Consider the following 27,924-nt stretch of genomic DNA (forward strand, 5'->3'; position numbering starts at 1 on the left):
CTAAACATGGGGGTGGATATATTTCTATAAAAGGTTATTTTTGAAATATGTACTCAATTATACTAATTATTTAATATAGTTTTATATATTTTTGAAAGTAAAACAAAGTGGTTTACTTAAGTGACGATGTTTTATAATGACAAATGTGATTATCCAAACGTCACACGATACCAGTGTCCCCCCCGGGTAAGTAATGGACTCTTCCGTTAGCATTTCGAAGTTGAAAGCGGGATGAATTGATTGCCTAACCTATGTTTATGGAACACATAGTTTAGAGCTTAACGTTATAAATTAAGGTATTTTATGGTTGTGTGACTAATTTTTATTTATATTTGGAGTGTTAAAACACTAGGGAATATAAAACATTTTTTGTAAGTGCTAATAAAGAACGTTAGTTTAAAAACATCTCCCAAGCTAACCAGCTAACGACAAAGGCTGCTTCTGAAAGTACATACTACCCTACTAAGTAGTATGCATCACTGTACCTGGTCGTTCACTAGTTTGACATACTGTTTAGTACGCTAGTGTGCATATTGAGACGCATTCAGCGTTACATTAAATTTACGTTTATTTATCTTTTGCTTGTCTCGTCTTTTCCAGAATGGATGTTTCAACGAATTTAAAGTCTCTTCTTCTGGCTATTCGTCAGTACAAAAACAACAAGGCCACACAGAATTCAATACAGCTACAAAAACAAATTGAAGTGAGTGACAGTTTTTTATTTGTATTGCCAAACTATGTACAATGGAGGTCTTAAGTTTACATACATCTTCATTGTAGTTCTACAATTACTGACTGTAGTCCATCTGTTTCTCTGCATGCTTTGTTAGCCCCCTTTCACCCTGTTCTTCAATGGTCAGGACCCACAGGGCCACCACAGAACAGGTATCATTTGGGTGATGGTGGATCATTCTCAGCACTGCACTGACACTGACATGGTGGTGGTGTGTTAGTGTGTGTTGTGCTGGACTGAGAATAGTCCACCAACCAAAAACATCCAGCCAACAGCGCCCTGTGGGCAGCGTCCTGTGACCACGGATGAAGGTCTAAAATATGACCAACTCAAACAGCAGCAATAGATGAGCGACCGTCTCTGACTTCACTTTATCTACAAGTCGGACCAACTAGGTAAGGGTGTCGAATGGAGTGGACAGTGAGTGGACACGGTATTTAAAAACTCCAGCAGCGCTGCTGTGTCTGATCCGCTCATACCAGCACAACACACACTAACACACCACCACCATGTCAGTGTCACAGCAGTGCTGAGAATGATCCACCACCTAAATTATACCTGCTCTGTGGTGGTCCTGGGAGAGTCCTGACCATTGAGGAACAGGGTGAAAGCAGGCAAAAAAAAAGCATACAGAGAAACAGATGGACTACAGGCAGTAATTGTAGAACTACAAAGTGCTTCTATATGGTAAGTGGAGCTCATAAAATGCCAGTGAGTGTAGAAACAAGGAGGTGGTTTTAATGTTATGCCTGATCTGTGTATAATATGTATGATATACTCCTACTAGTTATGTCAGCAAAACAGCTTTAAAGGTTTATAGTCCCACCATAGTGGTTGACATTAGGTACAGTGTTGTTGGGTTTTAGTGTCTCCATTTACATTTTCGCCACTTAGCGGATGCCTTTATCCAAAGTGACTTACAGTACTGTGACAATACACAGTATGAGCAATTGAGCAGTTGTTAAGGACGTTGCTCAAGGGCCCAACAGCAGCAACCTGGCAGTGGTGGGGCTTGAACCAGTGACCTTCTGATTACTAGTTTATGTACTGGATTCATTTCTGTCTTTAACTTTTAAGCTTATGACTGTATAAAGCTTACTCAACACTGGAAAGTGACACGTGTTCCATTAGCCTTTCTTTTATGACACACACATCATGGTACACGCATCTTCCGTTTGATTTTTTGCACCACAGTTCTATGTACAGTACACTAACAGTTTGTACAGCTTATTATTTAGATCTGTTTGTTTACGTTCTTCAATTTTACACGTGTTAGTGCTTGTGATTTAGCCTTATGGGTGCAGTCAAAGTCACCAGCTGTTAGTCACGATTGCTAATGTGGATTTAGGTGGCTATATTTTTGTAGAGATAACTCAGTGGCCAGCACTGAGCTCTGGCTTCAACTCACTGGAGACATTTGAGAGGAACTGGAACATTTATTGAACATCCAATTTGGTGTAACTGCACTACATGGTAAATAAAACAATGATTTCTGTGACTAAGCTGGTGCACTGAATGTTATATAAAGCAATTATTCTCTTTCTACAGGATGTATCAGGCCTGAAGTGCTCCAGGATCTTGACCTCAGGCCAGGTTCTTCCCAGCGAATGTCTAAATGGCCTGCTGGAAGTAGCCGCGGATCCCAACACCAGTCCTGCTCTTACAGGGAGCATCCTGGCACTGCTCAGCCAGCTTGGTATTCTTTCCTGATTTGAATATTCACTAAATAATTAGACACATTATTCGATACTTTGTAGAAGCCCATTTACCAGCGATTACTACTGCAGTGTTGGATATGTCTGTATATGCTTTACACACCTGGATTTGTGCAGCTTATCACATACTTCATAGCAGATTAAGTGCAATCAGATTGGATGTCGAGCATCTGAGAGCATCTGTGCCATCTTTACAGATGCCTCAGGTCTTTCTTTCACAGATGTTTGATAGGGGATAGGGCTAGGCTTTTAGAAACTTGCCTCAAAGTTATTCAAGTAGCCCCTGTCATATTGCATTTCCCCAACTCTTGCCATTTAACTGCACGCCATAGCATGATGCTGCCACCACCATGTTTCATTGTGTTGTATGGAATGGTATTAGTCAGTGATATCTATATATATCTATCTACATATATATGTATATATATACACAGTATATATATATATATATATATATATATATATATATATATATATATATATATATATATATATATATATATATATATATATATACAGTATATATCTATATCTATATCTATATCTATATATATCTATATACAGTGTATCACAAAAGTGAGTACACCCCTCACATTTCTGCAGATATTTAAGTATATCTTTTCATGGGACAACACTGACAAAATGACACTTTGACACAATGAAAAGTAGTCTGTGTGCAGCTTATATAACAGTGTAAATTTATTCTTCCCTCAAAATAACTCAATATACAGCCATTAATGTCTAAACCACCGGCAACAAAAGTGAGTACACCCCTAAGAGACTACACCCCTAAATGTCCAAATTGAGCACTGCTTGTCATTTTCCCTCCAAAATGTCATGTGACTCGTTAGTGTTACTAGGTCTCAGGTGTGCATAGGGAGCAGGTGTGTTCAATTTAGTAGTACAGCTCTCACACTCTCTCATACTGGTCACTGAAAGTTCCAACACGGCACCTCATGGCAAAGAACTCTCTGAGGATCTTAAAAGACGAATTGTTGCGCTACATGAAGATGGCCAAGGCTACAAGAAGATTGCCAACACCCTGAAACTGAGCTGCAGCACAGTGGCCAAGATCATCCAGCGTTTTAAAAGAGCAGGGTCCACTCAGAACAGACCTCGTGTTGGTCGTCCAAAGAAGCTGAGTGCACGTGCTCAGCGTCACATCGAACTGCTGTCTTTGAAAGATTTACTGGAACCATGTCCTATGGTCTGATGAGACCAAGATTAGTTTGTTTGGTTCAGATGGTCTCAAGCATGTGTGGCGGCAATCAGGTGAGGAGTACAAAGATAAGTGTGTCATGCCTACAGTCAAGCATGGTGGTGGGAATGCCATGGTCTGGGGCTGCATGAGTGCAGCAGGTGTTGGGGAGTTACATTTCATTGAGGGACACATGAACTCCAATATGTACTGTGAAATACTGAAGCAGAGCATGATCCCCTCCCTCCGGAAACTGGGTCGCAGGGCAGTGTTCCAGCATGATAATGACCCCAAACACACCTTTAAGACGACCACTGCTTTATTGAAGAGGCTGAGGGTAAAGGTGGTGGACTGGCCAAGCATGTCTCCAGACCTAAACCCAATAGAACATCTTTGGGGCATCCTTAAGCGGAAGGTGGAGGAGCGCAAAGTCTCGAATATCCGCCAGCTCCGTGATGTCGTCATGGAGGAGTGGAAAAGCATTCCAGTGGCAACCTGTGAAGCTCTGGTAAACTCCATGCCCAGGAGAGTTAAGGCAGTTCTGGGAAATAATGGTGGCCACACAAAATATTGACACTTCAGGAACTTTCACTAAGGGGTGTACTCACTTTTGTTGCCGGTGGTTTAGACATTAATGGCTGTATATTGAGTTATTTTGAGGGAAGAATAAATTTACACTGTTATATAAGCTGCACACAGACTACTTTTCATTGTGTCAAAGTGTCATTTTGTCAGTGTTGTCCCATGAAAAGATATACTTAAATATCTGCAGAAATGTGAGGGGTGTACTCACTTTTGTGATACACTGTACATCTATATACAGTATATGTCTATCTATCTATCTATCTATCTATCTATCTATCTATCTATCTATCTATCTATCTATCTATCTATCTATCTATATACAGTATATATCTAATCTATATCTACATCTCTCTCTCTCTCTCTCTCTCTCTCTCTCTATATATATATATATATATGTATATATATATATATATATATATATATATATATACAGTGTATCACAGAAGTGAGTACACCCCTCACATTTCTGCAAATATTTTATTATATCTTTTCATGGGACAACACTATAGAAATAAAACTTGGATATAACTTAGAGTAGTCAGTGTACAACTTGTATAGCAGTGTAGATTTACTGTCTTCTGAAAATAACTCAACACACAGCCATTAATGTCTAAATGGCTGGCAACATAAGTGAGTACACCCCACAGTGAACATGTCCAAATTGTGCCCAAAGTGTCAATATTTTGTGTGACCACCATTATTATCCAGCACTGCCTTAACCCTCCTGGGCATGGAATTCACCAGAGCTGCACAGGTTGCTACTGGAATCCTCTTCCACTCCTCCATGATGACATCACGGAGCTGGTGGATGTTAGACACCTTGAACTCCTCCACCTTCCACTTGAGGATGCGCCACAGGTGCTCAATTGGGTTTAGTCCATCACCTTTACCTTCAGCTTCCTCAGCAAGGCAGTTGTCATCTTGGAGGTTGTGTTTGGGGTCGTTATCCTGTTGGAAAACTGCCATGAGGCCCAGTTTTCGAAGGGAGGGGATCATGCTCTGTTTCAGAATGTCACAGTACATGTTGGAATTCATGTTTCCCTCAATGAACTGCAGCTCCCCAGTGCCAGCAACACTCATGCAGCCCAAGACCATGATGCTACCACCACCATGCTTGACTGTAGGCAAGATACAGTTGTCTTGGTACTTCTCACCAGGGCGCCGCCACACATGCTGGACACCATCTGAGCCAAACAAGTTTATCTTGGTCTCGTCAGACCACAGGGCATTCCAGTAATCCATGTTCTTGGACTGCTTGTCTTCAGCAAACTGTTTGCGGGCTTTCTTGTGCGTCAGCTTCCTTCTGGGATGACGACCATGCAGACCGAGTTGATGCAGTGTGCGGCGTATGGTCTGAGCACTGACAGGCTGACCTCCCACGTCTTCAACCTCTGCAGCAATGCTGGCAGCACTCATGTGTCTATTTTTTAAAGCCAACCTCTGGATATGACGCCGAACACGTGGACTCGACTTCTTTGGTCGACCCTGGCGAAGCCTGTTCCGAGTGGAACCTGTCCTGGAAAACTGCTGTATGACCTTGGCCACCATGCTGTAGCTCAGTTTCAGGGTGTTAGCAATCTTCTTATAGCCCAGGCCATCTTTGTGGAGAGCAACAATTCTATTTCTCACATCCTCAGAGAGTTCTTTGCCATGAGGTGCCATGTTGAATATCCAGTGGCCAATATGAGAGAATTGTACCCAAAACACCAAATTTAACAGCCCTGCTCCCCATTTACACCTGGGACCTTGACACATGACACCAGGGAGGGACAACGACACATTTGGGCACAATTTGGACATGTTCACTGTGGGGTGTACTCACTTATGTTGCCAGCCATTTAGACATTAATGGCTGTGTGTTGAGTTATTTTCAGAAGACAGTAAATCTACACTGCTATACAAGTTGTACACTGACTACTCTAAGTTATATCCAAGTTTTATTTCTATAGTGTTGTCCCATGAAAAGATATAATAAAATATTTGCAGAAATGTGAGGGGTGTACTCACTTTTGTGATACACTGTATATATATATATACAGTATATATCTAATCTATATCTACATCTCTCTCTCTCTCTCTCTCTCTCTCTCTCTCTCTCTATATATATATATATATATATATATATATATATATATATATATATATTTATATTTATACATGTGCATTTTACTCTTTAGTCACTGGCTTTAGTCTTGCCTTTCTGCCATGAAGGCTTAATTTATGCAGCGCTGCATAGATGGTTGTTTGTCCAATTAGTTTAACACCCAAAGACTTATGATTTAATTCTGGTCTGATGGTCTGATCTGGTCTGTTTTTCCTCCTACAGCATCTGACGATGAGAGCAAAGACGCCCTTCACAGCAGTTACAACATTGTAAGCACACTGGCTGCCATCATTCATTGTAACAGATCTACCCCAGAGGAGCCAGTTGTTCTACAGGTAAAAATCACAAGCGTACTGTTGTAGAGTTAAAAGTATATCTTGAGCGGTCAAGTTCAAATCTCAGCTGTGCCCACACAGACACGATTGGCTGTGGCTGAGGGTTGGGTGGCCGAACGGGTTCCTTATTGCGGCACCAGCACGAGTGATACACAACACTGCTCCTTGTGAGACCCTGACTCTGACTGGTGAAAAGAAGTGTAACAGTATGGGGCTTGAGTTGGGGTCACAAAGTTACACTGGGGGAATTGGATACAACTAGATTGGAAGGTGACCACATAGAGAATTAGCCCATCTGTTGCCACTTCTTTTCACCTGCCGGTGTTGTTTCCACACGGATAGCCACGCTAAGCTCCACGTGACTCCCCCCCACTCACACAGGCACCCTGACCAGTCCCGGAAAATGCATATGGCAGCTGGATGAGACCCCGTCCAACCTTCCCTCCCTCAGACACTGCCAGTTGTGTTCATGTGGATGCCCTGTCACCTTGTTTAACTCTGCACTGGAGTTCTAGTGTGTTAGACCATTGCGCCACCCAAGCGCCCCATCATGGGAAAAACAATGATTGAAAATAAATGCACGCACGGTTCTGTTAACAGTCAATGATTGTGTTTTACAGTGTCTTCAGGTCCTACAGAGACTCACTTACAACGTGAGAATGCTGCATTGTGCCTCGCATATAGATGACCTCCTCAGTTTCCTCATGCTGAATATGTAAGGTTTATGATTTTACATTCTTTATTGATGTACACGAGTTTAGGGTAATTGTAGGTCACAATTAGGGCGCATGCACATGAGTTTCCTCTGAAGTGTGGCGGTGCTGCTTAGCTTCACCTGATTGAACTTTGACCCAGTTTTCCGCTGACCTTTTCAAAGCTCTTCTAATGAGACGAACTGTTTGATATGACGCGGTAAAAGCGACTCGGGCTGTACGAACAGCGCTTTGTACTAAAGCAATGAGTATGTAAAACACAGTATGTGAATTATCCATGGTGCTGGCAACCGGGGTGGGATCTCGAACACATTGTATCGATTGGCCGGTTGTTCAGGTGGGCGGGACTAAGCCGGATACGGGTCTCTCTCTGTCAGACTGGTGCAATTACGCCCTCTGCTGGCTGATTAGAGGCGCCTGCACAGAGATGGGAAAGGAGTGCTCTTAGGGTGCGTCTCTCCGTACACAGCGCTAGGTGGCACAACGCTCGTCAATTTGTGGGTGATAAGATGCATGCGGCTTGCTGCCCACGTGTCAGAGGGGGCGGCGTGGGTTAGCTTCGATCTCCTCGGTCAGAGCAGGGATCGGCATAGGCGGAGAGGAAGCACGACGCAATTGGGTAATTGGACGCACTAAAGGGGGAGAAAAAGGGGAGAAAATGCATATATACACCGATTATGCATAACATTATGACCGCCTTCCTAACTGACTGGTCTGCGCCTATGCAGCCCCATACACAACAAACTACGATGCACTGTGTATTCTGACTCCTTCCTATCAGAACCAGCATGAACTTCTTGAGCAACCTGAGCTACAGTAGCTCGCCTTGGCCGCCCATGACCCTGTCGCCGGTTTACCGCTGTTCCTTCCTCGGACCACTTTTGATAGATACTGACCACTGCAGACCGGGACACACCCCACAAGAGCTGCAGTTCTGGAGACGCCCTGACCCAGTCGTCTAGCCATGCCTCAAATCCTCACGCTTGATCATTTTCAGCTTCTAACACACCAACTTTGAGGATAAAATGTTCACCTGCTGACTAATATATCCCCCCCACTAACAGGCCGTAATGAAGAGATGATCAGCGTTATACGCTTCACCTGTCAGTGGTCGTAATGTTATGCCTGGTGGGTGTATATAGAAGCTAGGTCAGAAAGACATGCCAAGATCTTTCTACCTTTTGCTTTATTGGTATAAATGTTAAATGTTTAAATTAGGGCTGTCGAAGTTAACGCGATAATAACGCATTAACGCGATTTCAATTTAACGCGATTAAAAATAATAGTGCCGTTAACGCAAATTCTAGTTAATGTTGAGACTTGACTGGTAAAACTACAACGCTCGGTTACATTATGTTAACAAAAACGTTTTAATGTCGGACTTGCCACCGTTTTTCATTTGCGGTTTGTTAACATAATGTAACCGAGCGTTGTAGTGATGCACTTATAAAGAAATAAATACACGCTATATTCACAAGTTGTCGGGAGCAGAACACTTTTATTAACTTATTCTGTTACGTACCAAATACCGGAAAGCTGAGTCAAGCACGTTAGTCCATGCACTATGGAAGCCCCAAAGGGTCAAAACACACTCACTTCGTGTAGAAACGGCCATCAAACCATTGTCACAATACAACCACAGAAAAGTCTGTTACAATAACTACGCCTTATCCCACCTAAAGCACCGCTGATCTACAATGTTTGCTGATGGAGAAATTCTAAACTACAATCTGACATTTACTGCCTAGTATGTGAGTGAATAAACTCCCTTACAGTTTTCTCTTGTCCCAGCAGTTTTTAACATCAGTACATTTAGCATAAAATGTGTTCACCATTTTAATTGTAACATTTCACATAAAAATCCTTGTTTTCTATAACATTTACACAGATTTTTTTTAATGCGATTAATCGCGATTAACTATATGAAATTCTGAGATTAATCGCGATTAAAAATTTTAATCGTTTGACAGCCCTAGTTTAAATGTTACAAATCCAGCCTCTACCTTATTTCTCATAAAGAACAACATAATTCATCGAACAGGCAGCAAAAAAGTCATGCATAAAACGTCTCGGATGAAAATCTGACTCGTCTGTTACTGATGTGGCTGCTAAGTCAGCCTTTCCTGTTTGCTTGTCTACGTGTGGTTTTAGCCAGACCACAATGCTCATTGTTTTCTCATTTGCATGTTTGCAGTACAGCCAAGCGTATGGGTTATTAAAAGTCATCGTCGGACCCTGACCATTCTGTCTGTCTGTCTGTCATTCCAGCCAGTCTAATAACGATGACATAACGAAGCAGTGTTTGGGTCTGATGGCCAATCTGTGTCGACACAACCCGTCCGTGCAGGCTCAGATCAAATCTCAGGTAGGAGCCGACGACCGTGTGCGTGATGATCGCCACTTGACACGATTGTTGTACTTCCGAAATGAACCTTTTGTTCATACATAGTTTATTTGAAACTTGTGAACAGAGAAGTCCTGTTTTGTCATTTAACCTTTCCCCCCAGTTCCTCTTTTGTGATTTTTCGACCACAGCAGATCTACCCGTATGAATAGGGATAGCTTTATGCAACCATACAAAATGAATGAAAACAGAGTTTAGGTTTTCGTCCCCGCCGTGGCCTAAAAAGTCACGTCAAGCCGATTGAAAGTTTACCTGACAGGTCTGATGTAATCCGGAAACCATAAAACACATCTGCTATGAATTATGAATGTGAGTAGCACTGTCCACAGCCCAGTGAGCTTTACGTAAGCACAGGTTTGGACAGCAACAAACTACAATTGCGTTTAAGAGTGCTGATTTCAGATCAGTAGCTTATTTCTTATACGGCAGCCTCTATGCCCTTGAGGGTCTGAAACTGGCTTGTCTGTGGGCACTATCACTCACGATCAAGTAGCCACTTATTCATGGCAGACCTGTGTGGTTGTCGGGTTACGTCGGACGTTTTACACGGGCGAAATTTCAGCTCTATTTGAGGTTTCTTCCCAATTTTGGTAAGAGACCACTGTTCCATGTACCCGCCCTCTTTTCTGTGTTCTCTATTTCCCTAGAAATGCATTCACTTCTAAGTTCTAGTACATTTCCGGCTGGCTTACATCGCTTTTCTACATAGTCGCCTTCCTTTGCGATGCATATTTCCCGTGCTGTCTGCTTTTACATCATCATGTGGAAATCTTCTTCCCCTTAAAGCTTCTTTGGGCGTCCAAAAAGGTGGAAATCAGACTGCGCTATAAATCCGGACTATAAGCGTCTCTCAGTCTCTCGGACACGACTGTTTACTAGGGATGTAACGATGCACCACAAGACAGTTAATAACCGATTAAAAATCCCATGATTCAAATAGATTTGACATGTAAAATAAATCAATATTCACTTCAAACTGCAGAGGGCGCTGGCGCTATACACCTCGCCTGGTTGCCAGATTCGGGGGTTTTCAGCCAAATTGGGCCAAAATTGTTTTGCATAGTTTGTACCTACTTTAGAAATAAAAGGACGTTCATTATTTAGATAAATAAAAGAATCACAAATACAGTATTTTATTTTCTTTCTTTAAGAGAAATAATAAAAAGAAACTTTGTCATTATTTGTCTTAAATTTCAGTTAAAAAATCAGGAGAAAATCGTATCGTGAACCCAGTATCGTGAATCGCATCGCATCATGGGTAGAGCGTATCGTTACATCCCTACCGATTACTACTCCTCCCGGCGACACGGTGGCTAAGTGGGTAGCACTGTCGGCTCACAGCAAGAAGGTCCCGGGTTCGATCCCCAGGCTCCTTTCTGTGTGGAGTTTGTATGTTCTCCCCGTGTCCGCGTGGGTTTCCTCCAGGTGCTCAGTTTTCCTCTCGCAGTCCAAAGACGTGCAAGTGAGGTGAATTGGAGACACCGAAATTCTCCATGACTGTGTTCGATATAACCTTGTGAACTGATGAACCTTGTGTAACGAGTAACTACCGTTCCTGTCATGAATGTAACCAAAGTGTAAAACATGACGTTAAAATCCTAATAAACAAACAAACAAACAAACGACAGCCAGCGGTGGATCCACACACTGTGCTCTGTTTGTTCCTCAGTTAGTCCTCTTAATTCTTCCATGTAGCTGTATTTAATTACCATAACTTACAAAGAGTTAGAAGGCCATGCCACATGAGAAATTACATCACAGACCAACACCCTTTAAGTTAAGAATACACTGATGTGTGGGTGTTTTTGAACCAACGTATTTTTAGAACATCTGAATTAATCTCATGAGAAAGATAAGCATTGCTGTGTACGTAAACCTAACTTCACCTCAGACAGAAGACCTCGTCTATTAGCTTGGATAGGCGACAGCAAGTGAGGTGAATTGGCGATACAAAATCGTCCGTGACTGTGTGACATTGAAGACTTTAAACTGATGAATCTTGTATAACTGGTAAACTACCCGTCCTGTCATGAATGTAACCATGTGCAAAACATGACGTAATTAATTAAATACATAAGGGTGTGTTCGACGGTCATTGACTCATAAGGCAGGTTATTCGAACACGCTACTTAGACAGCGATTACGTCGGTTTTCGCTTACTAAGCTAACACAGTTAGCATCGAACCAATAGGATGAGGTGCCACAACGTGCTAGCATGTCAACTAACATCTTCCTCTGTGTCCCGAAAACGGTTAAACTGTCCCTGACGAGCGAGAACTTGCAAATAAATGACACTTGTACACGTTTATACAAATTAGAACCCAATGATAATTTATTCATTTGAAAATAAGTCCGTTCTTTGCTTCGCATCGTCCGCCATATTTTTTTGTATTTTTTATTTTTTGAAAAAAGTCGTGCCGCACTGAATGCCGGGATTGCCTTCGCCGCTAATGCGTAGTTCACACTACACGACTTTTGCCCTGATTTTCGCTCATCGACCGGTCGCCGCTAGATCTGCCGGCGTTCACTCGGGGAACGAAACTCGGCTCTCAGTCACTATGTGTGAACTGTTCAACAACTCGATCTGAGCGGCTCATTGAGTGCACGGCGACTGGAGATAAATATCTAGCTTGCTAGATTTCTGGATATGAGTCGGCCGACTGGCAATGAGTGCGCTGTCGAACAGCCAGTGAGAACAGGGTGAGGGGAAGCGCAGGGGAGGAGTGCTTAAATATATAAATATATATAAATTAGGGGTGTAACGATACACTCTGCTCACGATTTCACGATTCTGAGCTCACGATTCGATTTTCTCACGATTTTTTTTTAAGTGTAAACAGTGCAAAACAATGCACATTTTCTTGTAAAATTTTTAAACAAACAAAAAAAAACTTCAGTCCCCTGCAATTAAAGGTAATTACCAAGAACAGAGTACTTTACTGTAACCTAACAGGTTTACCAAATTTAAGTTACTTATCACCATCTTAAATTGAAAATCAAAGTAATCAAACCAGCTCATTGGGCTGAGCTGAGTCTTTAAACAGATTTTTTTTTGTTGCTTGAACTAATTTATTAACAAATTTATTAAAAATGGTATTGATGCATCCCTACTATAAATACTGTAAAACTGATATAAACTATATATATATATATATATATATATATATATATATATATATATATATATATATATATATATATATATATATATACAGTGTATCACAAAAGTGAGTACACCCCTCACATTTCTGCAGATATTTAAGTATATCTTTTCATGGGACAACACTGACAAAATGACACTTTGACACAATGAAAAGTAGTCTGTGTGCAGCTTATATAACAGTGTAAATTTATTCTTCCCTCAAAATAACTCAATATACAGCCATTAATGTCTAAACCACCGGCAACAAAAGTGAGTACACCCCTAAGAGACTACACCCCTAAATGTCCAAATTGAGCACTGCTTGTCATTTTCCCTCCAAAATGTCATGTGATTTGTTAGTGTTACTAGGTCTCAGGTGTGCATAGGGAGCAGGTGTGTTCAATTTAGTAGTACAGCTCTCACACTCTCTCATACTGGTCACTGAAACTTCCAACATGGCACCTCATGGCAAAAAACTCTCTGAGGATCTTAAAAGACGAATTGTTGCGCTACATGAAGATGGCCAAGGCTACAAGAAGATTGCCAACACCCTGAAACTGAGCTGCAGCACAGTGGCCAAGATCATCCAGCGTTTTAAAAGAGCAGGGTCCACTCAGAACAGACCTCGCGTTGGTCGTCCAAAGAAGCTGAGTGCACATGCTCAGCGTCACAACCAGCTGCTGTCTTTGAAAGATAGGCGCAGGAGTGCTGTCAGCATTGCTGCAGAGATTGAAAAGGTGGGGGGTCAGCCTGTCAGTGCTCAGACCATACGCCGCACACTACATCAAATTGGTCTGCATGGCTGTCACCCCAGAAGGAAGCCTCTTCTGAAGTCTCTACACAAGAAAGCCCACAAACAGTTTGCTGAAGACATGTCAACAAAGGACATGGATTACTGGAACCATGTCCTATGGTCTGATGAGACCAAGATTAATTTGTTTGGTTCAGATGGTCTCAAGCATGTGTGGCGGCAATCAGGTGAGGAGTACAAAGATAAGTGTGTCATGCCTACAGTCAAGCATGGTGGTGGGAATGCCATGGTCTGGGGCTGCATGAGTGCAGCAGGTGTTGGGGAGTTACATTTCATTGAGGGACACATTAACTCCAATATGTACTGTGAAATACTGAAGCAGAGCATGATCCCCTCCCTCCGGAAACTGGGTTGCAGGGCAGTGTTTCAGCATGATAATGACCCCAAACACACCTCTAAGACGACCACTGCTTTATTGAAGAGGCTGAGGGTAAAGGTGATGGACTGGCCAAGCATGTCTCCAGACCTAAACCCAATAGAACATCTTTGGGGCATCCTCAAGCGGAAGGTGGAGGAGCGCAAAGTCTCGAATATCCGCCAGCTCCGTGATGTCATCATGGAGGAGTGGAAAAGCATTCCAGTGGCAACCTGTGAAGCTCTGGTAAACTCCATGCCCAGGAGAGTTAAGGCAGTTCTGGGAAATAATGGTGGCCACACAAAATATTGACACTTCAGGAACTTTCACTAAGGGGTGTACTCACTTTTGTTGCTGGTGGTTTAGACATTAATGGCTGTATATTGAGTTATTTTGAGGGAAGAATAAATTTACACTGTTATATAAGCTGCACACAGACTACTTTTCATTGTGTCAAAGTGTCATTTTGTCAGTGTTGTCCCATGAAAAGATATACTTAAATATCTGCAGAAATGTGAGGGGTGTACTCACTTTTGTGATACACTGTATATATATATATATATATATATATACAGTATATATAGTGTATATCAGTTTTACAGTATTTCTGACCTTATCGTCCTCTACAAAACAAAACACCAACATTGCATTGCAAAAAATATTTATTAACCTCCAACTCACTATGGAACAAACAATCCCTGCTGGTCGTGTTGCCAAATCCACTCAGATTCAATTATTTTTTCTCCTTGATTTTACGCTGTGCATTTTTGGACATGGTATCATTAAACCCCTCGTCACTTCTAGATCGTGTAATGTGAAACCCCCTATCACCAGCTGTGTAGTGTGAACCGTACAGCGACCTGACAACTTCGTCGTGTAGTCGTTGAAATTTTAAGATATCTTACTAGCGAGGATATCAAGGCATCTAGGATTTCGAACAGCATAGGATGACGTGAAATCATCTATGTAGAGCGCACACCCAAAATGAGCTTGAATTGAGTCAATGCAGGCAGCAGATCATTAAAAACTGCACAGTGTAAAACGCTTTCTAATGACTGTTTGATTGTTCTTATCTCTTGCAGAGTAACGTCAAGGCTTTCTACAGGGCGCTAATTCATTTCCTCGGTCATAACTGCCTGACTGTGGTCGTCTTCGCTTTATCTATTCTATCTAGTCTCACCCTCAATGAGGAAGTGGGTCAGAAGGTATTTAGAAACACTTTTTTTTGTAGTTCGTCCTCTTGTGGTCGCAGATCGTGACTTTCTGTTTCGCCCTTGTCATCGCAGCTCTTCAATGCAAAAAACATCCATCAGACTTTTCAGCTCATCTTCAATATTACGGTAAACGGGGACGGCACCCTGACGCGGAATTACGCCGTCGACTTGCTGGTGGATCTCCTTAAAAATGCCAAGATCGCAGATTACCTCACGAAGTACGTCACGTGTTTAAATTTGCTATCCATTAGTATTATGTTTTCTTAGTAATTTACCACTCGCCTGTTGTTCACTCTGTCTAAATAGCTATAAGCACCTTCCAGTCTGCTTGAACGAAGTGGTCGGCCTGCTCCACGGCAAAGACACCGATACAGCCGTCAAGGTCACAAATTTGTTGCTTTCTTTTCCCATTATTAACATGGACAAGCGCTGGCTCAGTTGGTTGCACTGTGGCCTCACAGCAAGAAGGTCCCTGGTTCGATCCCCAGGAGGGGCGGTCCGGGTCCTTTCTGTGCGGAGTTTGCATGTTCTCCCCGTGTCTGTGTAGGTTTCCTCTGGGTGCTCCGGTTTCCTCCTACAGTCCTAAGACGTGCAAGTGAGGTGGAGACACTAAATCGTTCATGACTGTGTTTGACTTTAAACTTTAAACTGTTTCTTATATAATAGTAATAATATACAGTATATTAATAAATAATATTAATAATATAAATTAATTTTTTATAATATAATTTTATAATTTTAATACTATTAACTTATATTAATAAATAAAAAATTGATATTAATATAATATTATATTAATAAATAAATAAATTGATATTAATATAATATTATATTATTAAATAAATAAATAAATTGATATTAATATAATATTATATTAACAAATACATAAATTGATATTAATATAATATTATATTAATAAATAAATAAATAATACTTTTAAAATTGACTTGCAAAACTATAATTGTAAAATTTCTACTTTATTATGTATGAATTTACAGGTTCTGGAGCTGCTCGTGTCTCTGTGTTCGGTACCAGCCTTGCGCAGGCTCATCTGCGAGACGGTGTTGCGCCCCGCAGCCCCTCGCCTACAGCCCGGCACCAGGAACGCTGCCCATACCAGGGGGGCAGAGCCCTGTTTGGCACTGCTCCAGTGGGCAACAAGGCCCCTAAATGGACCAGAGCAGTGCTGCCTGCTGGCCCTGGCACTATTTACTGAACTTTTTGAGGTGATTTATTTGTTTTATACAACACATTTTAAAGCAATAAAGTCTATACAGATATACCCCCCCCCCCCTTTTCTCCCAGTCTAGCGTAGCCAATCAGCTGCTGGGGACCCCAACGGAGGAGTCCAAGGAGGGTGCAGACTTGCCTGACACGCACTCCCTCCAGCGTGTGCGCAGTCAGTCCTACCAATCCCTTCTTATTCACCCATAACCCAACCCCTTAGTCCGGTCTTCCCCACCCAGCAGACTGGAGGCCAGTTTTGATCATCTGCTTCAGGCATTAGCCAATTGTGCAGAACCGACCGATAGCAGAGTCCAGATTTGAACCCGGAAGCTTAGAATCTCCGTTCTGGTATGCTAGCGGATGATCCTGGCTTTATATTTTTCATTAGTGCTATATACTGTCCAGCTATAGACGTGCACCTTCTACACAAGCTCACATATGCTCAGGATTGACTGGCACCACATGATTGATACAGATACTGATGTGTTTTTTCTCTCTATTAGGAGGTGATCGATTCATCACTCTCAGGGTCGTCTCACTCGTTTTTGGAGCTTCTGCTGCCAGCCCTGCAAGGATTGTTGCAGGCTCCCGACCCCAGCGAAGGAGAGGAGCAGCTAAGGAAGCACTGTACAAGAGCGGGGCGTGTCCTCGACCTCCTGCTGGATATCCTTCTGCTGTAATTCTCTATTAGTCCTCAAATCTTATTACTTTACCATAGTGATAACACATCCTTGGGCTTGTCTGTTATACATTGTGTATCTTTTCCTTCATGTCATTTGTTTTAGATTCAGATTCAAAATGCCAAGATTGGCCCAGGTTGCACAGCGGGACGGTCCGCTGGCACACCAGCGCCGAGATTCCGAGCTCCCGGGTTCGAATCTCGGCTCTCCTACCGGTCGGCTGGGCGCCCTCTAATGCCCGCAGCAGACAAAGTTGGCTTCCAGTCTGCCGGGTGGGAAAAGACCTGACTAATGCACTCTGCACAGGCGCCTCTCTATCTGCCAATCAGGGTCCTTACACATAGTCTGGTCATCCTGCCCTAGCAGAAACATGTCTGCTGCAAGCACTGCCAATTATGCCCTCTAGATGGCGCCCAGCCGACTGGTTTCGAACCGAGGAGTTCAGAATCTCGGCGCTGGGCCACCTGGGCGCTTATGGTTGGTTTATCAATGCTGTTTGGGGACCTTGGTTGCCCAGGGCGCCTGTACAGAAAGTGGAGGTGCGCAGAGATCGGGACGTGGCTCTCGGTACGCGAAGCTACCTCGAGCGCAAATCCATTGAAGTATGAGGGAATAAGAAGAGCTTGGCGGACTGGCTGCGCACACATCGGAGGGAGCCCAATATACAACCCTCTTTGGACACCGCTGGGGTCCCAAGCAGCGGATTGGCTATGCTAAATTGGGAGAAAAAGGGGGTAAAATGTATAAAAAGTACTAATACTAATAAGTTTGAATCCTTGACCCGCTCACTCTTATGTAGAGAAGAATATTTTAGGGTCCTGGTGTCGAAGCACGTGAGCTCGGAGCTGTGCATGTCGCTGGTGGAGCTCCTGCTCTCCAACAGTCAGGACTACATAAGCTCTATCTGCTCTGGCTCAGGCTCTCAGCTCAGGTGGGTCGAAGCATTATACGTTAGCCTGAGGTACTTTTGAGTAGAACGGACTTTAAGTGCATTTCTATGCATTTTAAATGGCATTCGTATGCCCGTACAAGTACTTGTATATTTTGGTCTTCAGCTCTATTCATGCTGATGTTAAATGCATCATTGTGTGTCTGCTCCTGCAGCCAGATGTGCTCTGAGACTGTCCTGAAGACCCTGGAGCTGATGAGCCAGCTGAAGCAGCACACAGCCGACATGGAGACGTGCTTCTACCGAATGCTGCAGGTAAAAAAATTAGAATTAAAACCTATTCATGGGTTTATTAAACTGTATTATACAACAGTTAGTTCCGACCTTACAATCTGATTGGTTGAGAAGCGTTCTAACCGTGCTGATATTCGTGATAACAGCACGGCCTTTTCACACCATAACTGTATTACTCCGCTGACGCGTTGCCAGTAACGACAAGCTTCATGCACACAAACGCGCACGCAGGCGACACAGACTTTTAAATCCGTTATCTGATACACAATCTAGCGCACTATGTAGGGAACATAAATCCGCGATCTGATGCACAATCTAGTGCACTATGTAGGGAACATAAATCCGCGATCTGATACACAATCTAGTGCACTATGTAGGGAACATAAATCTGCGATCTGATACACAATCTAGCGCACCATGTAGGGAACATAAATCCGCGATCTGATACACAATCTAGCTCGCTATGTAGGGAACATAAATCCGCGATCTGATACAAAATCTATCGCGCTGTGTAGGGAACATAAATCCGTGATCTGATACAAAATCTAGTGCACTGTGTAGGGAACATAAATCCGCGATCTGATACACAATCTAGCGCACTGTGTAGGGAACATAAATCCGCGATCTGATACACAATCTAGCGCACTACGATCTGATACACAATCTAGCGCGCTATGTAGGGAACATAAATCCGCGATCTGATACACAATCTAGTGCACTATGTAGGGAACATAAATCCGCGATCTGATACACAATCTAGCGCGCTGTGTAGGGAACATAAATCCGCGATCTGATACACAATCTAGCGCACTATGTAGGGAACATAAATCCGCGATCTGATACACAATCTAGCGCGCTGTGTAGGGAACATAAATCCGCGATCTGATACACAATCTAGCGCACTGTGTAGGGAACATTAATGTGTTTGTGACACGAACAGTTAGCTTAATAGCCCAGTTAGCAGCTCCTAAGAGTTCTGTTATCATCCATAATCCTTTGGTGTGTGCGAGAGGTTTTTTATTTCCTTTTTTCCCTTCGGAGGTTCTTGCCTTTTTCTTCTTGTTGTTCTTACCTCCCTAAAATGAGTTTTTGCAACTTGGGATGTCTGCTTTGTAGTGTTAAACTTTATATTCGTTGTGGAACTACTTTTTGGCGGAAGGTATTGTCAATATTAAAGCATATTTATTATGAAATTCAGGGCTTCTTTGATTTATTTTCTTTCTTTATTTTGTAAAAACTGTTGTATAAAAGCAATAGAACACTTGAGGTCGTGTGTTATCGCGACATCACACTCCCTCTCGTGTTCTATTGCTTAATTAAAACACATCTGTATGTTGTTGTTTTTTTGTGTGTGCGTGCAGGACCAACGTGTGGTCACGCCCCTCTCTCTGGCTCTCACATCTAATCACAGAGAGCGCGTCCACGCCGCGCTGCGCGTCCTCTTCGAAGCTGCCCCGCTGCCCGATTTCCCTGCCGTCATGTAAGTAAAGAGAGCAAAGTGTAAAGGCATCGTGTCTCGAAGTGAGATGTGTTAGAACTTTACCGGTTACGTAGAAATAAAGAGAAAACAACAAACGTGTCTGGAAGAAATGAGGCCGCGCAGTTACGAGAAAACAAACATCAGCTAAAAGCTTGTGGTCAAAACCCACAGTGGCTCGGTGGGTAGCTCTGTCGTCTTACAGCAAAAAGGTCCTGGGTTCGATCCCCAGGTGGAGCGTTCTGGGTACATGTTTTCCTTGTGTCTGTGTGGGTTTCCCCCATGTGCTCCGGTTTCCTCCCACAGTCCAAAGACATGCAAGTGAGGTGAATTGGAAATACTATGACTGTCCATGACTGTGTTTGACATTAAACTTGAACTGATGAACCTTGTGTAATGAGTAATTACCTGTTCTGTCATGAATGTAACCAAAGTGCGTCTTCGGACTGTGGGAGGAAAACCCACACAGACACGTGGAGAACATGCAAATTCTGCACAGACAGGACCCGCATTGCTCCACCTGAGGATCGAACGATCGAACCCAGGACCTGTTTGCATCTTTATTTCATTTTAATCAACCCCCTTATCCTAGTCATACCCTGCACAATCCATCAGGGCTTTGGTCACCCTCCTCCCCTCAGGGCAGCACAGTGGCTAAGTGGGTAGCACTGTCACCTCACAGCAAGAAGGTCCTGGGTTCGATCCCCAGGTGGGCAGGTCCGGGTCCTTTCTGTGTGGAGTTTGCATGTTCTCCCCGTGTCCGCGTGAGTTTCCTCCCACAGTCCGAAGACATGCAAGTGAGGTGAATTGGAGATACCAAAGTGAATGTAACCAAAGTGTAAAACGTGATGTTAAAATCCTAATAAACAAACAAACCCTCTTCCCGTCAGTCATAGCAAATCATGTCTGTATAGACGCCCGACTATTGTATTAGCAACCAGCGTCATTTTGCTCTCAGGAATCAAGATGCACAATCATGTGACTTAACAATAACAGTAGTGTTTAACATAGCAGCTGATGATAAGAGTGCTTGTTCATTACCTTTACACGGATACACCCCCTTGTAGTACAGCTAATTATTAATACAACATTTAACCCAATTAAATCCCATTCAAATCAGTCTATAAATAGTTACAGGTAGGGCTCACTTCCATAGCTGCTAACAGTATGGACCAGAAACAATGACCTATGGGTAAATACTGTATGTAGGAAGTCGAAAGATTGCAACGACATTCGGTTCGAACCAGCAGGGCTTGCTGTAGGATAGGAAAAGCTAAAAGGCTCAGTTATTATGAATGAGCAGCACAGGTGAGGATTGTGTTTCTGTGACCAGGTCTAATACCAGTTCCTTTCCTCCCTCCCCTTCAGTCTAGGTGAAAGCATCGCCGCTAATAACGCGTACCGCCAGCGCGATGCCGAGCTGACGGTCAGAGGTGGCGGCGTCCAGGAGGACGGACTTCCCGCAGGAAAGACCTTTTCCCTGTCCGCCCCGGCTCCAGCCAGCCCCACCCGTCAGAGCATCGACAGCCTCATCGAGAAGCTGCAGAGTGGCATTCAGGTGGGAGTGATTTGTACTGGTCTTGTTTCTACACTCACTGTCCATTTTATTAGCTCTACTTCCCATATAGAAGCACTTTGTAGTTCTACAGTTACTGACTGTAGTCCATCGGTTTCTCTACATACTTTTTTAATCTGCTTTCATGCTGTTCTTCAATGGTCAGGACCCCCACAGGACCACCACAGAGCAGGTGTTATTTAGGTGGTGGATCATTCTCAGCACTGCAGTGACACTGACATGGTGGTGGTGTGTTAGTGCGTGTTGTGCTGGTATGAGTGGAGTTTTTAAACACCACTCACTGTGTCCACTCACTGTCCACTCTATTAGACACTCCTACAGTACCTAGTTGGTCCACCTTGTAGATGTAAAGTCAGAGACGATCGCTCATCTATTGCTGCTGTTTGACTTGGTCACCTTTTAGACCTTCATCAGAGGTCACGGGGCGCTGTTGGCTGAATATTTTGGGTTGGTGGACTATTCTCAGTCCAGCAGTGACAGTGATGGGTTTGAAAACTCCAGCAGCGCTGCTGTGTCTGATCCACTCATACCAGCACAACACACACTAACACACCACCACCATGTCAGTGTCACTGCAGTGCTGAGAATGATCCACCACCCGAATAATACCTGCTCTGTAGTGGTCCTGGGAGAGTCCTGACCATTGAAGAACAGCATGACTACAGTCAGTAATTGTAGAACTACAAAGTGCTTTGATATGGTCAGTGGAGCTGAAAAATCCTGCACACCTGGTGTCACGTTTTCCTCTTTGGTTCCCAGTTACAGGAGCAAATGAAAGACGTGCACATGTCCGAGATCATCGACGTATACGAACAGAAGCTCTCCGCTCTCGCCGTACGTAAACATCCTTAAAACAACATTAAAATGCCAATTCTTCAATATTTTAGTCCATTCACGTGTGCTATCTGTCTTTCCAGTCTAAGGAGGGTCGTCTGCAGGACCTGCTGGAGGCCAAAGCTCTAGCTCTGTCCCAGGCTGACCGGCTCATCGCTCAGTACCGGTGTCAGCGAGCCCAAGCCGAAGCCGAGGTCAGACGTCCCTTTAACCACATCTGTCACGATGGTTAGACCCACGACGTGTCATAACTGTCACCATGTTCTTTGTGTCTGCAGGCACGAAAGCTTGCCTCTCTGCTCAAGGAAACCGAGAGGATGAAGGAAGAGCTCCAGGCCGAGCTGAACGATCAGATGCTGGAGGTGGACAGGTTGAAGACGGACAGCCAGCAGCTGCTGCAGCACAACGGGCGTCTGCAGGCCGTGTCTGACGAGCACCAGAACCTGAAGAGCACCTACAATCAGCTGCTTAGCAGGTTCCTCTTGACTTGAATGGGCACAAATTCCCACAGACATACTTTAAAAATCGTCTTTTAACTGAAGATATCACATAGAAGTCACTCCAATGTAAAAGCATTCGTTTTTTTTTAACAGCATGCTCATGGTCACATATACAAATACTTTTGGCCATATAGTGTTTTTGTGAGGGTTTTTTATATTTTCCATTTATCAGCGCCTTTATCATCATGGCACTTCTTCCCACCACACAAACCACGCCCCTGCTTAATATAACAGACTGTGGGAGGTGTGGGCACATGTTCCACGCCATCACTGCAAATCTGTCTGAGTCTACACACACGGACGGTAAACTCAGGTCATCAAACGTGTCACTGTGGTCTGCGAATCGGAGAAAAATCACATTTTTATTTATTTATTTTATCTGGCCGTGTCCGAGGGAGGGATGGAGGGTTGGGTTGTGTTTCTGTTTGGTGGAAGAATAAAAAGAGAGTAGTAGTAGCAGTACTTCTTGAGTACGACACAAGCTATTGAGGGTTAACGACCTTGCTCAGGGGCCCAACAGTGGTAACTTGGCAGTGCCGTGAGGCTTGAACCAGCGACCTTCTGATTACTGGTCCAGTATTTTAATTTCCTTTAGGATCAATAAAGTGTCTGTCTGTCTGTCTGTCTATCTATCTGCCTGTCTATTTACATCCATCTTTTTGTCTATCTATATCTATATACCTGTCTGTCTGTCTGTCTATCTGTCTGTCTATTCATGTCTGTCGGTCTGTCTATTTATCTGTCTGTTCATTTTGCTGTCTGTCTTACTGTCTGTCTGTCTGTCTACATATTTGTCTGTCTGTCTGTTTGTCTGTCTGTATGTCTGTCTATCTGTCTGTCTACCTGTCTGTCTCAGTCTGTCTATCTCTATCTATTTAACATCTATCTGTCTGTCTATCTATCTGTTCGTCTGTCTGTCTGTCTACCTGTCTATCTATCTATATCTGTCTACTTGTCTGTCTCTGTCTATCTGTCTATCTGCCTGTCTGTCTGTCTGTCTGTCCGTCTGTTTGTCTATCTATCTATACATCTGTCTATCTGTCTGTTTATCTGCCTGTCTATCTGTCTATCCATCAGTCTCTCAGTCTATCTTTATTTAACATCTGTCTGTCTATCTACCTGTCTGTCTATCTATCTCTATCTTTTTAACATCTATCTGTCTGTCTATCTGTTCATCTGTCTGTCTGTCTGTCTGTCTGTCTGTCTGTCTGTCTGTCTGTCTGTCTATCTATATATCTACTTGTCTGTCTCTGTCTATCTGTCTATCTGCCTGTCTGTCTATCTGTCTGTCCGTCTGTCTGTCTATCTACCTGTCTGTCTGTCTATCTATCTATACATCTGTCTATCTGTCTGTTTATCTGCCTGTCTATCTGTCTATCCATCAGTCTGTCTCAGTCTATCTTTATTTAACATCTGTCTGTCTAGCTATCTACCTGTCTGTCTCTCTCTCACTCACTCTCTATCTTAACCACAGAGCTTCCACTGTGTGATTGTGATTGGTCCATTTTTCAGATTTGTCTGGAATGTCCAGTACCTTCAGATATTAAACTTCCAAGCCAACCCAGACAGTTTTTCCTAAATAGTTCAGCTGGTCTCACCACTAACACGCACGTACGTGTCCCTGCAGGTACAACAAGAGTGAAGGGACGCTGAAAGAGCTCCAAGCCGCCCACACCTCCCTCACCCAACAGGCAGAAGGACTGATAAAAAGCAACGAGGCGCTCAAACTGCAGCAGGGCAGGTTAGTCTGGGGATCATGCCAGCACTTTCTCATGCTGCCTTGGCTGTGGGCTGATCACTTATCTTTACCTCAAGTTTACCACAAGCTGCTCAGATTAACAAGTACAAACCTAAACAGAGAACTGATGTTTCACTTCTTCTAATTATTTTCATTCTGCCCACAACTACATACACAGCAGCCTTAATTACATGCAACTTTGATGCTTATTAATGACTCATTCGTGGTGTATTGATTATGTACGTGGTTTGAAACACTGCCTGGTTGGTATAGTGACCTGTTGTCAATTTATAATATTTATAATATTATATTATAAAATACCCCAGACATCCAGGCTTTATCAGTATAAATGCATGACTTTTTGACATTCCATATTAGTAAATTTATACATTTATTGTCGTATAGCACTAAAGCTCTGTGTTAAGACAGATCAGCATCTGAAGAAGTTGATTGTTTAGATCCTGTTACACTGGGCTACTAATATGAAGTGACACAGAGGCACGACTAACAAACAATGATGTGCTTGATCCATTAGTTCCTTCAGATATATATATTATATTATAAATATATTAATCCAGGTTTAAATCCCCAAACATTCAGACTTTTAGCTAGTTTTTGACATTCAATATGTCCATATTGGTCCACCAGATGTGTTTTGGCCACTTAAGTGTTATTAGATCCTGAGTTCTGGCTTTTAATTCAGGCAAGGGACCAGTACAATCCATATCCATATCCAATATACACTCAAACAGCTCCCTCTGCTGGAGTGTCTACTCTTCTGGGACTCTTTGAACCCTGCAGCTGAGTCCTTCCCACCCCCCACTGCAGGGTCCTTGCTCTTTTGCAAGGGGAAACTCCTCCCCCTGTTGGCTTGCTGAAAATCATCTGCGTTGTTAGTTCTGCTAACCTTATGCAAGGGCAGAGATGTTCACAAGTCACAAAATACGAGTCTTTTTCATACGAGACCTTATTTCCAGTTCTCTTATATTTCAGACTGTCGTCAGAGCTGCTCCAGAAAGAGGAGAAAATCCAAATCATGGAAGCAACCGTCCAGGAAAAGCATGAAACTATAGCTGGTGAGGCGTTGTAACACTTCTTGGGGGGTTGTGTGGATCTGAGGGGTTTCGAACCTGAATCTGTGCAACTCTCTGTATTGTACTGTATGTTCAGACCTGCAGGCTGAGATGAGGACACAGAAGGAGGAGGCCAGTGAGATGGAAGAAAGCATCAACAGCCTGAGAAAGGAGCTTGCAAAGACTGAGCAGGCCAGGAAGGATGCCAGCATCAGGGTAGGACCTGTTTACGTCTCGTCTGTATATGATTTTTGGTTGAACGCGCAACAACTGATATCCACAAGCAGCTTAAATTACTGCACAGTATCCACCAGATGAGCTACTGTAGCTCAAACTGCTGAAGAAGTTAATGCTGGTTCTGATAAAAAGGTGTCAGACTACACAGCGCATGTGTCAGCAAAAGGGGGACCAACACAATATTAGGAAGGTGGTCATAATGATATGCCTGATCAGTGTATAATCTGTAGAACATGCGTTTTTTTTTATTGTTTAATTTATCCTAGTCAGGGTTGTAGTGGGTCTTGATTCCTTGGAGCACAATGCAGTATCTTGTCTCTATGTAGACCAGCCAATATCACCAGTGAGGATTCGAACCCTGGATCCCAGTACTAGAGGGCTACCATGATTTACCACTCAAGCTACAGCTCCTCTCGGTGGTTGCTGGGTTGTTAATAGCAACGATTGTGTACAGGCTTCATCTCTGGAGCTGCAGAGATCTCAGCTGGATGCCAGACTGCAGAAGCGCGAGGAGGAGCTGAGCAAGCACACGCAGATGATCGCCATGATCCACAGCCTCAGCAGCGGCAAGCTGAAGAACGACGCCACGGCCAACCTGTCGCTCTGATGCGTGCGCATGTATAGACATACACACAAGCACGCGCCTAAATATGATTTTTATCTAGATATGCAATATGAAATATGAAATGCATTTTTACATTTTAACTCATCCGGATAACTTATTACCTTTTGTGTGTCGTTTCTACGTGTCAGTCTCACATATCAAATCTAAATAAATAAATGAACAAGTCAGGCAGTTTATTTATTAATGTGAAATTCAAAAATATTTATAATACCCTGATCAGCCATAACATTATAACCACCTCCTTGTTTCTACACTCACTGTTCATTTTATCAGCTCCACTTACCATATAGAAGCACTTTGTAGTTCTACAATTACTGACTGTAGTCTATCTATTTCTCTACTTGCTTTGTTCTTCAATGGTCAGGACCCCCACAGGACCACTACAGAGCAGGTATTATTTAGGTGGTGGATCATTCTCAGCACTGCAGTGACACTGACAAGGTGGTGGTGTGTTTGTGTGTTGTGCTGGTATGAGTGGATCAGACACGCTGCTGGAGTTTTTAAACACCTCACTGTCCCTCATGGACTGAGAATACTCCACCAATCAAAAATATCCAGCCAACAGCGCCCTGTGGGCAGCGTCTTATGACCGCTGAAGAAGGTCTAGAAGATGACCGACTCAAACAGCAGCAATAGATGATCGATCGTCTCTGACTTTACATCTACAAGGTGGACCGACTAGGTAAGAGTGTCTAATAGAGTGGACAGTGAGTGGACACGGTGTTTAAAAACTCCACTCATACCAGCACAACACACACTAACACACCAGCACCATGTCAGTGTCACTGCAGTGCTGAGAATGATCCACCACCTAAATAATACCTGCTCTGTGGGGGTCCTGACTATTGAAGAACAGGGTGAAAAGGGGCTAACAAAGTATGTAGAGAAACAGATGGACTACAGTTAGTAATTGTAGAACTACAAAGTGCTTATATATGGTAAGTGGGGCTGATAAAATTGACAGTGAGTGTAGAAACTAGGTGGTTTTAATGTTATGGTTGATCAGTGTTTGTGGAAACACTTTCTGATTATGTGGAGAACATACACAAAGCAGCGTCCGTTAAGATCAGGCTGTGTCCACACTTTTTTTTCCCCAAATGACCCACATTGTGTCCATGATTTGTACAGTGACCCAGGCAACACAAACAACGCATGAAAACGAAACACAGAATAGAATATGCTTAATTAATACAAACGGTGGTTTACTGTGGTTTACAAGATGTACTGTAAAGCCTCCACAAAGGGGTGTTCATGTGCAAGTTTATTTCGTTTTTGTGTTGGTTCAGTACAAATCATCATGGATCATTTTAGGTCATTAATTAGAAAGAAGGTCTTGGGTTCGATTCCCAGGTGGAGAGGTCCAGGTCCTCTGTACTGATGCCGATCCTCGCTGCCGATTGAGGAGACCGAGACTGTCGCACTCACCCTCCAACACGTGTGCAGTACCCCACTGCATCTTTCCACC

At 43.2% G+C, this 27,924-nt stretch overlaps 1 protein-coding gene across 1 annotated transcript; it reads left to right on the plus strand.

The window, feature by feature from the left end:
• On the plus strand, positions 1-26,623 carry cip2a (cellular inhibitor of PP2A). Its single transcript, XM_062985509.1, has 23 exons — positions 1-33; positions 175-186; positions 601-703; positions 2,282-2,429; positions 6,558-6,670; positions 7,291-7,385; positions 9,652-9,748; positions 15,178-15,300; positions 15,382-15,527; positions 15,616-15,691; positions 16,308-16,535; positions 17,040-17,199; positions 18,006-18,147; positions 18,321-18,420; positions 19,761-19,879; positions 21,245-21,434; positions 22,212-22,286; positions 22,370-22,480; positions 22,565-22,761; positions 24,414-24,527; positions 25,518-25,600; positions 25,695-25,813; positions 26,289-26,623. The coding sequence occupies exons 3-23, from the start codon at positions 602-604 to the stop codon at positions 26,439-26,441; spliced, it is 2,691 nt and encodes an 896-aa protein (XP_062841579.1). The 5' UTR covers positions 1-33; positions 175-186; position 601; the 3' UTR covers positions 26,442-26,623.
• The last annotated feature ends 1,301 nt before the right edge of the window (positions 26,624-27,924 follow it).

The sequence above is a fragment of the Trichomycterus rosablanca genome, chromosome 23 (assembly GCF_030014385.1).
Source record: "Trichomycterus rosablanca isolate fTriRos1 chromosome 23, fTriRos1.hap1, whole genome shotgun sequence".
Classification (NCBI taxonomy): Eukaryota; Metazoa; Chordata; class Actinopteri; order Siluriformes; family Trichomycteridae; genus Trichomycterus; species Trichomycterus rosablanca.

What these genes read in the sequence shown, in the direction of transcription:
- cip2a (XM_062985509.1), top strand. Translation starts at nt 602, where the DNA reads ATGGATGTTTCAACGAATTTAAAGTCTCTTCTTCTGGCTATTCGTCAG. An exon ending in TATTTACTGAACTTTTTGAG is followed by an intron (nt 16,536 to 17,039) that starts GTGATTTATTTG and finishes TCTCTCTATTAG; the next exon opens with GAGGTGATCGATTCATCACT. An exon ending in AGAAGCTCTCCGCTCTCGCC is followed by an intron (nt 22,287 to 22,369) that starts GTACGTAAACAT and finishes CTGTCTTTCCAG; the next exon opens with TCTAAGGAGGGTCGTCTGCA.